A 14,466-nucleotide genomic window follows, 5' to 3' on the forward strand; every position below is an offset into this window, starting at 1 on the left:
TGAATACATTGTTAACAAATTATGACAAAATGACATTGTTTTCAATTTCTTTATTTTCGTATCAACCTCTTAATGCTTTATAATACTTAATCTTTGAGCAACGATAAATTACACGCATAAAATGTAACACGCGCGCCAAGTATACTATACGCATATGCGTACGCATATCCGTGTAAGTATATATGATACGTGGAAAGCCCGCATGGTTTGTGTATTTAATCTTGACCTGCTTTCCGATTATCGAGGCAGAATTATCATTCCATAGGTACGTCCATCTCCGCGAGATTGTGCCATGCCAAATGTCGATGATCTGGGAATTTGATCGCGTCTATCCAATGTCGAAGACGTGCCCCTTTGCTACCGCAACCTAACATAAGACCGCCTGTAAATTGTATAAATGTATAAATATAAGTATTATCTGTATATATAGGATAATAGAAAACTTTAATTATAGGGACTGACAACTTTGGAATTCTAATTATTCTGATTCAGCAATCATAATTGTGATAATGAAAGAAAAAAAACCGCTATTCTTTATTTGAGATAGAGAAGATAATGTAACTTTTCTGAAAGTTAGATGATAAACAATGTTTATATCTTTAAGTAAATAAGTCATCACATAAATAAATGACAAACAAAATAAATTTTTTCAATCTTAATTTTTCTAGTTACGATTATAAAAATGGATTATATAAAAACTATTTATTTATATTAATTAAATTAAATTTTACTGTTATATCACAGTTAATTTATTTGGTTCAAATAGAATACGAGAGATTTCGGATATATCTTTTAGCAAGGGCGTACCTAACGAATGTGTAACATACGTTACATGTATGCAGTAAAATTATTTTTGCAACTCTTTTTGTGTTCCTCTTTTAAGACCGTAAATTCTTAACATCCGTTCAGAAATAAAAAAAAAAGATATGGAATGAAGTGATTAATATTCACAGTACCCAGATAGTCGTTACTCTTGCCGAAGTCCTTGTCCCACACGGTCAGGCATAGTGTCAATTTCATTAATTCCGTTAAGCGAGTCGCGAAAACGAACTCTTCGTTCCACTCTGGATTCAATGTCTTCCTCTTGATGCTCGTGCTCTGCGAGCCGCGACCGGCCGTCTTCCTCCCGGTCAGCTTTTTGGCAGTAGCGCGAGCGGCCGAGTAATCTAGGAACCGTTGCTGCCGATGATTGTCGGTCGCATCCTCGACGAGTGCCAGTTTGACAAATGGGTCAGAAAACCCGTTGCTGTCCATGGGCAAGAGATTCGTAGCACGGTGCACGGTAACCAGCAGCGCACGTCGACGCGTGCAATAACTCAGGCTTATCTGGATCTGTCCGCGACCGCTTGAACACATACCCCAGGTTTCCTCTTCGTTGTCCACCTACAACAGAATAATTATTGTTGCAGTATGTTGATAAAAATATTTATTTCATATGTTTTATTATTATATATTTTATTGCATACAAATTGTATAAACTTATTTTATAAATAATTAATATTTATTTTAAATGAGAAAGAATGTTCTTATCTTCGTTTGCTTTTTTTGTACTGAATATAAAATACTGAATATAAAAAATTAAATTTGACAAGTTTAATTATATAAAGCATACTTCTGCATTCAACATACTGGATAATGAGCTTGCAGAGATGTTTTGTAATGTTTCGTTTGATATGGTAGCAGTTCGTGCAGGGGAAATCTCGCTTCTCCCAGGAAGTCTTGGCCCGAGGGATCGTCTTGGATAATTAGGATGTGCAACGCCTTGCCGGTCGAGATCTAATATGAGAAATTTCTAGTATGTAGTTATTTGCGATTGGATCGATATCCATGTATTATAATATTGATTTTTACATCGGTTTCCGTTGTTCCGTAGAAATTCACCGTCTCGTTGAATTCGGGATCGCGTGTCTTGTGTACCGTCTTTGTTCGTAGTCGTCTGCTCGTCGATGCTTTTCCGACGGGCAATATATTCAGCTTGCAAAAGGAATCGGCGAGACCTTGGATATCCATGGGTCTTAGACGACGTGCACGTTCCACTTTGCATTGGAGGCACTGATCCGCCGGGTCGTATCGCAAGGAGACTTCGAGAATCCCATAATCTTGTCCCGTTTCTGTTCCATATTTTGGTAATTTAATATTATGTTTGATTTTGATTTTCTTCAAATTAGATTAAACTGCAAAATTATTGGTTCTTTATTATCGTACTTTTTGATGATCTTTTCTTTATTTTTTCTCATTAAATTTTGGATATCATTTTTGTTAATGTTTCAAATTTCAACGATGCCTTGCTATGCGATCTTCACAAATATGAAATTAATTTAATTTTTTGTTACTTATATTCTTTAGTTTATTAAAACTCCTTTTTAATTATTATAATGTTAATTAATTATTTGTCTATAGATTCTTGTTAAAACAAATTTCAATATTTAATGAGGAATATCATGTATTCTAAAAATGTATTTCTTCTTTTTTTGTAAGATCATATAACATTTTATTTAAGTCAAAAAAAAAATTAACGGTTAATAACAAAAACTTTATGTGAAAACGAGAATTACATTAATTAGAAAATGTATTTTTAAATTATGAATAACGATCAGTTTTATTCTCGTAAGTGAAAGATCTTATTTTCAATCGAAGGTATTTTATAATATATCCGCGCTTTTCGACTAAAAATAGGATTCTTTTTCTTATAATTTGATTTATTTTTCTCGATCTATTTTCCACTTGTAATTTTATTCTATCCAATAATTCTGCAATTTCTTTTATCGCTTTTAATTGTAAGACGTTTTTATCAACCTCGTGGATATTCCGGAGTTCTTTGCATCTTGCCTTGACTGTTGCTGCGAGTGCTGGAGGAGCTGTTCTGGCCTGAGCAGGACCTGCTCGCGTCCCGTTCCGCATTCCTCTCTTGGAGAATCTTTCCCATAGTCTGGAACTGTTCGACTGGTGTAGTCGGTGTCGTCGCTATCGTGGGCGCTTTCAGTCTGTCAGGATAGTGATTTCTTGCATAAGTTCAAACCTTTACCCCATTCGTTATCATTCTTACCTTACCTGAGAGATTGTACCTGAGAGCCCTTCGACCGGTCTAATGATATGGAAGCATCTTTGCGAGTCTCTTCGGTGTCTTCTTCCTCATCATCGTCCGCCTCATTAGCCTTCTCGTCATCTACGAAAATATCTTCGAAGGACACGCGTTGCTCGACCTGCAATTCGTTCGGGCTTTTGCCGCTTGCCCTTGAGCGAGGGGTGTTGATTGAGCCCGTAGGCGAAAGTCGGCTGCATTGAGACGCGATCGAAAGGCAGGACTTATCCAGCCTATCGGAACTTGCATCTTCGCGATAGCTCGAAGGTGACAGACCATTTGGCTTTCCTCGAGGACTTTTCGGTGATGAAGTACTAGTTCCAGGACTCGAAATTGTCAGCTTGGTAGGGGTGTTTTCACGATTGCTTGATAGATTTGTAGGAGAATGACCACGAGCTACTGCGAGTCGTCGTGTTACATCGTCGTCGGATGAGGAATCCTGAGCATCGGTTGAGTCTATGGATCTGCATGGACCACCTATTGTCCATGTCGACGTTCTATGACCAGGTCGACACCATCCTCGTTCCTATGTAAAAATTTATACTATTATATAATTATAAGGAAAAACTATCTTTTATTTTCTATCTCTACTAATGACGATAATAATCATAATAAACTTGATTCTATTGCTGTCTTTTTAAAAAGTATATCACACACACACACACACACACACACACACACACACACACACACACACCACACACCACACACACACACACACACACACACACAATAAGAAATATATTATAATATACTATATATTATAATACACTCACACTTAAAGCATGCAATAGGATTAATAGGATTAAATACATAACCATCGAATTTCAATATAATCTCCTTTGTTGATATACATTTATTGATAATCTCTATGTACATCAGCAGAGGAAATTATTGAAATTCGATTATCATATATTATTCAATTCTAATCTACTACATGCTTTAAAATGTAAGTGTCATTGCAATGTATTTCACTATTTCGGTTGTATCTGCAATGGCAATGTATGATTTGATTTTATTTAATAGATAGATAGAAGTTAAATCTAGATTAATTCTCTAATTGTTTTTACTATTTTTAAATTAGATTTGGTTATCTTAAATCAGTTCTAACTTGAACATGCAATTTTTAAAGATATTGTAAAAAAATTTTAAAAAACGCTTTAATCTTACTAGTTAGTAATTTTTAACTTTTTTAGACAAAAAAAGGGTAAAAATATTTTTAATGTGGAATTTAAAAAAAACATTTTCAAAATATAGATAACAAGGTAAATATAGATAACGAGAGAAGAACTATGTAATTTAATCACTGTAGATTTAATTATATAATTTTTCAGTTTTTATAAAGTGAGTTTTTCGTGGAATTTCGTTTTATGAATTTAATTAAAAAATGCGGGATTTTTCTCTCATTAAAAATAAATTATATCCTTTTTTAACGAGAAGCGATTTTTAGTACGAAGAAACAAAAAATAATTAAAATATTTTTTCGGATATCGCATTTGATTTAAATGCATTATCGGACTTAGAATTAGTATAGTGATGTAAAAATCTTTTGATTTCCTTTTGAACTTTTATCCTCGCATTCTTACCTTCTTCTCAGGTAGAATATATTTCGGCATGCCTTTGAAGAACCAAGCACCACTTTTCTTCCACATTTCTCTAGTCTCGGCGCAAATTCGGCAGAGAAATTGCTTTTGCGCATTACCATGGGATCTCTGAACAATTCTTTGAACACCTGTTCTTTCCTGAGCAAATCTCATGATGCGTAACGAACTGCGCGGTGAAATAGTTTCATCATTTCCGTCGTCATTTCCTTTCGATGGATTAAGTCTAGTGGCCTCGATGCCGCATTTCTGGCAGATATACTTGCGGCAATCCTTGCAGAGATTTGCGCTCGCCCCTAATACCGTACCGAACTTTTCACCGCAAAGTGCGCACGAACAGACACATCGAGCTCCACCGGAGCATCGACGTCCACAACTGCGTCTCTCGTTTGATCTGGTCGATGTTACGATGCATACATTTCGTTTCATGTTCTCTAGCCTTTCAACGAGTCTACCGACTCGCTCCTGTTCTGACAGATCCAGAGCTTCGGCTCTTTGTATCACCTGTGAAAAATTGCTTGGAAATTGAAATCGATTTAATTTCAATAAGATTATGATTAAAAAACACATTAATTTTCTTGAGAACACAAAAATTAATTTTATTTTATTAATTTGATAATTTATTTATATTTAAGTTTTTAAAAAATTGTATTGTGTGATTATCGAATTAAAGTTTCTGAATTTTCTCTTTGTTGTAAATACTGTAAAATATTGTATTGTTATATGAATAAACCGATTTAAATGCATTTTTCTGTGTAATACGAAAATACATCGAAATATTCGAATACATCGAAATGATATTTTTTAATAAATAAATTTTAATCTTGTTTGAAATTCCATTTATCTTCCACGTGGTTTCTCAGAGAAGATAGAAGGATAAAAAAAGTTGCATAATTAAGTGAGTCAAATAAAGTGTGGTATATTCCAAGGGATACTTCCGTCTACAGGGAAAAGAGCTTCGAAATTATTTAATACTTATGTAAATAACTTAGAAACTATATATAAATATTCATGAACGTATGTGTTAAATATATTGCGTATTCTGTACGTAATCTTGTTTGAAATTAAATGTGAGTTATATGTGGTTTTATTATTAATTACTCCAAATATTGTACAAGGACAATTTGAATGTTTTAATCTCGCAAGAAATAAAAATAAACGTAACTATTTTTTTAAATAACATGTGATATTTTTCCATTGTGAAAAAATGCACATGAAAAAAGAACCTTAATATTATTTTTTTATATTGAAATTTAATAATAAAAAATTGGAAGAAAAGCTGAAATTGAAATGAATGGCTATAGTGTGGGATTTACCTGGATAATAGTTTTTCGTTCATCATCAGTGAGCAAATAAGATTGTCCGCAACGATTGGAATTGCTCGTGTAAGAATTTGGATACTGTCCCCATCCATGAGATTCGAAAGATCCCGTTTTTACAGACCATCCTGTTCGCAATCTGTATGCCAGATTTAAGCACAATTTACTATGATATATTTTATTAAAAAATTTTCTAATTTATTTGTAAAAAGATAATAATGAAGATATTTCGTTAATTTTTATGAACGTATTCTTTAATAAAATTTATTCGTAAGACAAACTTCTATACAAAGAATTAAATAAAAAAATATTAGATATTGTCATTGATTTTATAAAAAAAAATGAGATTTTTTATAAAAAAAAATGAGTTTTGAATATATTCATAGATAAACATAAAAGATTTGTTATTTTTTATAAATGCTTTTTTTAGATATTGAAACTATTGAAACTATCTAGGTATTTGAACGAGTATCGGCAAAAACTCTAAAGTATACTCAAAAAGTTTCAGATAAAAGTTATATACTTTAATTTAATATTTTTTAATAACTCTTTCTAATAACCCATATACAAGATTTTTCAAAATTATATATTTTTTAATGCATTCCTATTCTTATTTTTGCGAATATTAAAATTATAAAAATAAAATTGAGAAAAATTGTTTTACATCATTTGTGTATAAAAATATTATCTTGTAAAATCACATTTTTAAGAAAATAAACTATAAATATTATGTGTATTACATATTATAATACAAGATAACTATAAAGGCAGATTATTCATCATTGCACGCGCGCATAATATGCAATATGATAATTTGTAATTAATTTTTATTTATATTTTCTAATTTGTGATATTATTTTTAAAAATTTGAAGAAAATTTTATTAACAAAATTATTTCTTTCAATTTTGCACAATTGGTTATAAATATAAATAAAAAAATATAAATAAAAAAACCTTATTTAAAGGGACCTTATTAATATCTATAAAAGTATTAATAGCTGATAAAGAAAATGTAGTTGTAACAAAAAATATAAAAAATCTAATATTAAATAATTAAATTCAAGACTGAGAGTTTCATAAAATGAAAATATTAGCATACCGAACTAATTAAAAAACTACGATCGTTTATTAAAGAAACGTTTATTAAAGAAATTTAAATCTTTAAATTATGTTTCTCCAAAAAATCATCTTCACAGAGCTTTATAACAATGACTTTGTGAATATAATTTATATAAGATAAAATCACTATCTACTTGTTATGAAGAGAGTCTCATCATTTCACTCCTTTGAAGACGTGACTCTGAGTGATGCTTAAATAATATTGAGCTTGAAAAAATAAATTTAAAAATGTTCGAAATTTAATCTAAATGTTTCATATGGATATTTAGAAAGACAAAAAGAAAAAGCGTTTTTTTAAAGCACTTCTTTAGCATAGATTGGAAAAGCAACACACACACACACACGCACACACACGCACACACACGCACACACACACACATACGCACACACACGCACGCACGCACACTCGTATTATATGAATATAATATAATTAGAGCAATACTAATATATAATATATAATATATATATATCAAAGACAAAATATTGCAAAAGCAGAACATGTATGCCTATTTATTTTATATTTCTATTTTAAATTTTAACTAATTTTATGCTCTTGTTCAATTATTTTTAATATTATGTCGAAAAGAGATTCGGCATTTCTTTTTTAATGTATATCGAATATTATTGGATGTATATTTTTGAATAAAAATTGTATCATATATAAACAATTCTTTATAACATTTTGCAGTATATTGCAATATTATGCAATTACAAATATTTATCTTGATTGTTATTTTGTATCACATATATGCAGTTATATTATGATGCTGAAAATGTTGCTGTATTATACAATATGTATGGATATATATGCCATGTATATTGCACGATATTTACTAAAAAGTGTAATATTTTTATACATGTATAAATTTGGTGATGCTTAAAAAATGCTTTTAATTTCTGTCTGTAAAAATTTTTAAATTTTAAAATTTGCAAAGATAAAAATAATGAGAACAGAATTATATTGAAAATCATAACACTCCAAAAATATTAAATTGTATTAAATATCATAAAACATTTATCTGTAATTGTAAAATGTTTCTTCATATTGCTTTATATATAGTTTCAACAACATTCGTTAAAAATCAAATATATCGAGATAACTTTAAAATATTATTTTGAATTAATAGCAAAGCATTTATAAGAGAGTATATCTTTTATTTTCAACTGTTCTATAATTATTTGAAGTCCTTAACTCTCTTGTAAGAAGATATTTCTATACGTTTTTTTATTATCTAAATATAGGAAAATAGTCTCCCAGTTTGTGTTATTATTTGAACATTGATATTTACTTTAGCTGCAAATTACTTACTTTGCTCGCAATGCCAATTGTCGATCATTCGGGCAAACCCATCTACCACTTCGTGTTATTGGTTCATCCATTTTGCTGCAAGTTATTTTGTAGCGCACTTTTTACTTCTCTTTCTTTTTCTTTTCTTTTTTCTTTCTCTCTTCTTTTCTTTTCTTCGCGTAAGATCAATCTATCTGTAACAATAAACATATATAAGCAATCTATTAATAAATCTATTAATAAATATCATTTAATTATTTCTCGTGACAATTTATATATATTCGCTGTTTACATTCTATATTTATATATTTATATAAAAATTTGCATTTGATATTTGCTTCATGTCATAATAGAAAGATATAAGATTTACAATTTTAATTTGAATAGAATTGGAAAATTAAAATCACTAACCTTTAATTTGATTAATATATCGTTTGAAAAGTACCGCAGCATCCAGAAGCCACATGAAAATCGTTTTCCCCGAAGCAAATTGAACTAGCACTTAGCAGGTTTCCCTGTAAGATTGTTTCTTTTATAAACTTAATTTAGATCTCGAGTATACAAAATTAAAGAGTAATTTGCACGTACATTTCATAACAATATTTTTTTTTAATTTTATATTATAACATTAATATTAAATTTATATACTTGATAACATATAAATTTAAAATGTAAATGAAAATACTATTGGATGGTCCGGAAAGTTCGTGCCGATGTTGAAGGAAAATTGAAACGCAGAAAATTTAAATTTTAGTATACATTTATTAAATTATGTAGGTTAGTTGACACGAACTTTCCGGACAATCCAATATTATAAATATATATGTATTTTATATGTAAAATATACATATATATCTCATTTTATAATTGTACAAAATATTTGGTAATTTCAATACATGATTTAATTTAATTTAAATATTTTTTACTGTATCACGCAATTTGTATTTGTTAATAGAATTTAATAAAAGTGTTTAAGAAAAGTAGATGTTAAATAGAGAAGTTTGCGAACAGATATCAGTTTTCAGATGAGATCTTTTTCTTTTTTGAAATTTAAATGTTTTCTTCTTTGTCAATTATAACAAAACTGTTACGTTCCTCGTAAATATATTAATAAGGAAATCATTATAGCATAATATAGAAATATAACATAATAAAACATAATATAGTACATATAGTATAAATAATATAGAAATTGGCATTGAAATAAATTTAATAATGATGTTTACATATATCATTTCCCTATGGATATTCTTGCAATTAAAGAGAAATTTCAGCACTATCGTATTGTAATCCAATCCGTTCAGCAATTCTGTCTAATTACGTCATTTCCGAATATTAATGTGCCGAGTTTGTGCGCGTGTATCGACATATATGACGTGAATTATTATCTTTCTCCCCTCCCGGGTAGTGATATCCAGTTGTAAAGGATTTTTCTCTGAGCGTAGGATGCCGCACCACCCACGTTCTCTCATTTATTTTCTTGTTCTATGTTTCTTGTGGTATAATCCCTGTGTTCTCTATACTGGAACTCGGGAAATTAGAAATATTCGAGGAACGATAACGGGAATGCACGACGAGATGTGTGCTTTGAGTCGTACAGGAAATCTGGTATCGCCTATCACAAACGTAGTTTCGAAATATGTTTCCGCACAGTGATATTATCGTACTTCAATGATAGCTTTTATAAGCGAGATGCTTGAATTGTCGTATATTCGCCATCTAAAATGAAGGAAACGATGCATCGATGTGTAGTATTCATACGAGCCGTTTGGAACAGTAGCACGATACGATTCTATGATGAAATTCTCATTTTGTGAAAAGAGGAATTACTGAAAGTGAATGATAGAGTGAATCGTACAATTGGAAAAAGATTAGTTGTTTTATATTTTACTCTTCATTTCTGGTTTTCACATAAAATTATCTCACATAAAAGATTTTAAGTTCTTTTATGCAAGGTATATTTTACGAAAACTAATATAAAATTGAAATATTGTTGATCTTAGTTTATGCACGATTTATATATCCAATGGCTTGTTGCAACATTATTGATGTATCTCGATATTATATTAGCTTTTAAAGAATCATTTGAGTTATGGCATGTGAAAAATATGTGAGAACGAAGGTAATAACGCGTAGCATTATGTTTCTCAAGGTAACGACTGTAACAAGAAAAATGAGAGACCACGAACTTTGTTTCTTCAACTTTCAAAGTTACATAAATCAATGGTTACTTCTCAACCCGATCTACTTGTAGTATATTTCGACATATAATATAACATTTTAATACGAACTTTCAAATAGCTTTTATCACAGCATTAGTCTCACTTTATGATTACAACCTTGATAAATATCATATTATGATATTTTTATGTCGTTCGAATGAAATTCTTTTCATTTATATTACGCTTTATGCGCGCAATGTGGACGGTATATTGTTAATAAATTTCAAAAATATATGATCATAGCCTTGACTTGAGTACAGCTTAAACGTGTATCCATCTGTTGTATGTCAAATTATTTTCATAAAATTGGTTGTTGGATTATTTTATGTGAAATAATATATTGTATATTACATAAGATTAAAGCCGTTGTCATTTCAAAGCATTACATTTCAAACAATGTAGCCAGTAGAAATAGAAATAAAAGCTTTATGTGTTAAATGAAGGATTCTTTGAAAGTGTATAAATTAAAAGTATATCAGAAAATGATGATAATGGAAAAAGGATGAAGGATCAAGTCTCCTTATGCTATATATAGATTTAAATGTCTCGTCTTTTCTCATCTATATATAAAGCTTGTCTATATATATAAATTAGAACGTACGCACGCATTAACAAATGCAAGTCTGCGAGATGCAAGTTCCCCACAGAAAATTCAATAAACTCGCCGCGCCGTCTTGCTATCTGCTGCCATTGTTCATCGCGCGTTACTCGCTATCATACGGTTCATTGCGGTAAAGAGAACAAAGGAACTTTCAACGAAAGTAGCTATATTTGCCCTGCAGAATCGATACTCCCATGGTGCATACCTCGCAGCTCTCTCTCTCTCTCTCTCTCTCTCTCTCTCTCTCTCTTTCTCTCATATTTTACACTTTTCTTATTACGACGATGTATATGCGCCGTGCCATGAGAGTGTGTCGCGTTAAAAAAAGAAACAAAGCTGTTGGAAAATACAGTTCAAAGAGCGCATCGACACGTGGTGCATGAAGAAAGGAAGGGGGGGGGGGGGGGAGAGAGAGAGAGAGAGAGAGAGAGAGAGAGAGAGAGAGATTGTATACTGATTAAAGTTCGGTGATTGATGAAGTTTTCCTTTGAATGCTCGACTTTCTGACTTTCGGCTGTCTGCCGCGTGGCAGGTCTCTTTTCCCTCTGTGAAGAAAAAAGAGTTAAATTGTGTGCGATTGCGTTGATGTCGGCAATCAATCGATGAAAATACGCTCGTATCAGTGTTGTGTATATATGTATTGTTCGCATCGAACATAATTACGGGCAGGCTTGCTAATAACAAAAACAACCACAGCTTTCTCTGTAACTTTCCACCCGTCATGCATAAGCTTTGTAATTAAGTAATTTAATCCGTTCGATTAAACTGCTGCGCACATAAATTATATTTGCACGATATTTTGCCATGAATTTTTTTTCGAGGAGCATATCGCGCTGAACCAATCGAGGGATAATTCGGCATTTACATAAATGTGTTCTTGACGTTTATCAATCAAGAGCATAGGTAAATATGTTTTGATGGTTATCGATAACGTATCAATGTTTGTTGGGTCAAGAATAACGAAAGTCAATATTCCATATGTTCAAACATAGCATATGCATTTAATGCTCACATTTCTTACATTTAAATATCAAAAATTAGAATGCTAGAATGCTTAAGACTAAGAGAGAAAGAGAGAGAGAGAGAGAGAGAGAGAGAGAGAGAGAATGTTCTAACATTCTTCAAGATTATCAGAAATGAATGATTCTTCAGACTATATTCATTGGGATAGAATATTTAGTATAATCACACATTTAACGCGAAATGTATAATTAGTATAACAACGCAATATTAACATAATTAAACGTTATGAGGAAGGATTTGGTCTCGATTGACGAGAAACAACGCAAATACAGTAGAGGGGGAAAAAAAAGGAATAAGGACTGTGGACTCACGTCATAATTCGCCGCAACAGGCTGCAGCTGGTCACGTCGACGCGCACGCGTGCTTTGGTAGTTCGTGCTCTTCGGCAATTAATTGTCGCGCTAATTAGTACACGCTGCCGGCGCCGCGTTTCTAATTCCCCTTAGATAGCACTCAACAATCGCACAAGTAGTCGCTAGGGACCGGTGCTGAGCTGCTGTGGTGTCGACCAGTCGACAAGTGGGTGCTGACCGGGTGCTGCTGCTGCTACTGCTACTACTATTGCTACTGAGTGCTGCTGGCCTGTGGTATATAGTTGCCACTACCTCAGTAACTGACTCGCGCGCACGATTCCACTCGGCATCGGTGGCGATGGGATGCAGGGGACGAGCATCGGAGGGTGGAAGGTCGGCTTGGATGGAAGGGAGAGAGCGAGAGCTCTCCCCTCAAACCCGCACGATTTGCAGGGATGTGTCAAACCGTACGTCAAGCGTATAGGGAAAAGAGGGATGCGGAAGAGAAGGGGGTGAAAGAGGGCGGTCAGGTGAAAGGCGAGGTACGAGGGGGCGAGGAGGAGAGGGAACAGTGAAGGGTGGAAAAAAAAGAGAGAGCTAATATAAAGAGAGGGATCAGTCACAGTAGGCGCGCACATAGATAAAATGCGAACGGAGGCATATGTTGCCTTGTCGTCATCGTCGTTGTCGGCACTCTACTATAAATTGAAACTATCCCGCGCGTGTACTGACTTTTCAGCGATTATCAGTCGTGGCTAGATAATCGTGCAAATTGAACGGCGCGTGGCGGTCAAGAAGTAGGACATCCCACAATGAATACGACGGCGGTCTTTATAGCGTTATCGCGAAGCTGGGTAGTAATTTTGTTAAAACGCTGTTGATGATACACACATCTCGCGTAAAAGAATGTGCTTGCAAGAAAAATACTGTTAAAGTCTATGAACAAGATATATACTTATTTATCGGGAGGATACGTAACTGATTATACAACAATAGATTTTAATTATTATTAGAGTCTACAGCCTGTTGATTCAGCTTCTATTTCTGAATTTGGGGATATCTCTCTCTCTCTCTCTCTCTCTCTCTCTTATTTTCATTCTCTTTCTCGCTCGCTCTGGGAACTGACGTAACTATGTCGAATGACGGAATGAAATATAAAGCGGATATCTCATACGTCACGCCATACTAGGTAAACTTCACAATTGCATGTGCGTGTGTGTTGCTCGTAATGCATTTACAAATGACACGTTTTCCGGCGTGCACGATCGAGGCAAACAGGTGTCCTTGTACTATATTGTACTTATTGACGTGTCGCACCTCGTAGTCGCCGCGATAGTCTGGACAGAGGAGGGTCGATGATCAGGGAAAGTCCGATTCTCTTTCTCTCTCTCTCTGTCTCTCTCTCTCTCTCTCTCTCTCTCTCTCTCTCATAAGCTCGTAAGATTCTAGGTCACGCAGTGAAAATTTTACGTGCTGCGTAAGCATGCGCCGATTTTGCCACGTGTCGTCCCTTTTATCATCGGAAGAAGTATGTATATTCATTCCAGGAGATAATGGCCCGGGTAATAAATTAGGTTTGGGAAATTGTAAATGTTCCTTTTTACTTTATATTAATGATATAAGAGATTAGTCAATATTGTTCTTGATGCAAAAAATAATTATATGTTATTTATAACTGAAAATAAATAAATAGTTATACTAGTAAACCGTTCATTTGATGGATATGAGTAAGATTATATATTTTTCTTTAACCAAAATTATGCAATTGATTTAATTATTAGGTAGCACTTAATAATATTAACACTTAGCACTTAATAATATTAATCGATAACTAATGTTGGCTAATGTTTCTCTTGATAATTATAATAATAATAATAATAATAATACAATACTTCTCTAATGTATTATCTAAAATAAT

General features: G+C 32.6%; 1 protein-coding gene across 2 annotated transcripts; it reads right to left on the minus strand.

The window, feature by feature from the left end:
- Nucleotides 1–29: 29 nt before the first annotated feature.
- LOC108690951 (rabphilin-3A) lies at nucleotides 30–13,232 on the minus strand. 2 transcript variants are annotated; one of them, XM_018198511.1, is made up of 11 exons: nucleotides 12,567–13,232; nucleotides 8,821–8,924; nucleotides 8,431–8,603; nucleotides 6,000–6,141; nucleotides 4,669–5,187; nucleotides 3,052–3,608; nucleotides 2,797–2,984; nucleotides 1,852–2,111; nucleotides 1,630–1,776; nucleotides 957–1,383; nucleotides 30–382 (listed from the first exon to the last, which is right to left on the minus strand). In XM_018198511.1, exons 3-11 carry the CDS (start codon nucleotides 8,499–8,501, stop codon nucleotides 255–257), a joined length of 2,439 nt encoding a protein of 812 aa, XP_018054000.1. In that variant the 5' UTR covers nucleotides 8,502–8,603; nucleotides 8,821–8,924; nucleotides 12,567–13,232; the 3' UTR covers nucleotides 30–254. The 2 variants fall into 2 exon arrangements, with proteins under 2 accessions (XP_018054000.1, XP_018054007.1); XM_018198518.1 differs by lacking the exon at nucleotides 8,821–8,924.
- Nucleotides 13,233–14,466: the final 1,234 nt, after the last annotated feature.

The sequence above is a fragment of the Atta colombica genome, unplaced genomic scaffold (genome assembly GCF_001594045.1).
Source record: "Atta colombica isolate Treedump-2 unplaced genomic scaffold, Acol1.0 scaffold105, whole genome shotgun sequence".
NCBI lineage: Eukaryota > Metazoa > Arthropoda > Insecta > Hymenoptera > Formicidae > Atta > Atta colombica.

Coding starts and splice junctions, on each gene's coding strand:
- LOC108690951 (XM_018198518.1), bottom strand. CDS start 8,501: ATGGATGAACCAATAACACGAAGTGGTAGATGGGTTTGCCCGAATGAT. Junction 3,609..4,668: donor ATATTCTACCTGAGAAGAAG/GTAAGAATGCGA, acceptor ATTTTTACATAG/GAACGAGGATGGTGTCGACC. Junction 2,112..2,796: donor AACTCCGGAATATCCACGAG/GTTGATAAAAAC, acceptor AATATGGAACAG/AAACGGGACAAGATTATGGG.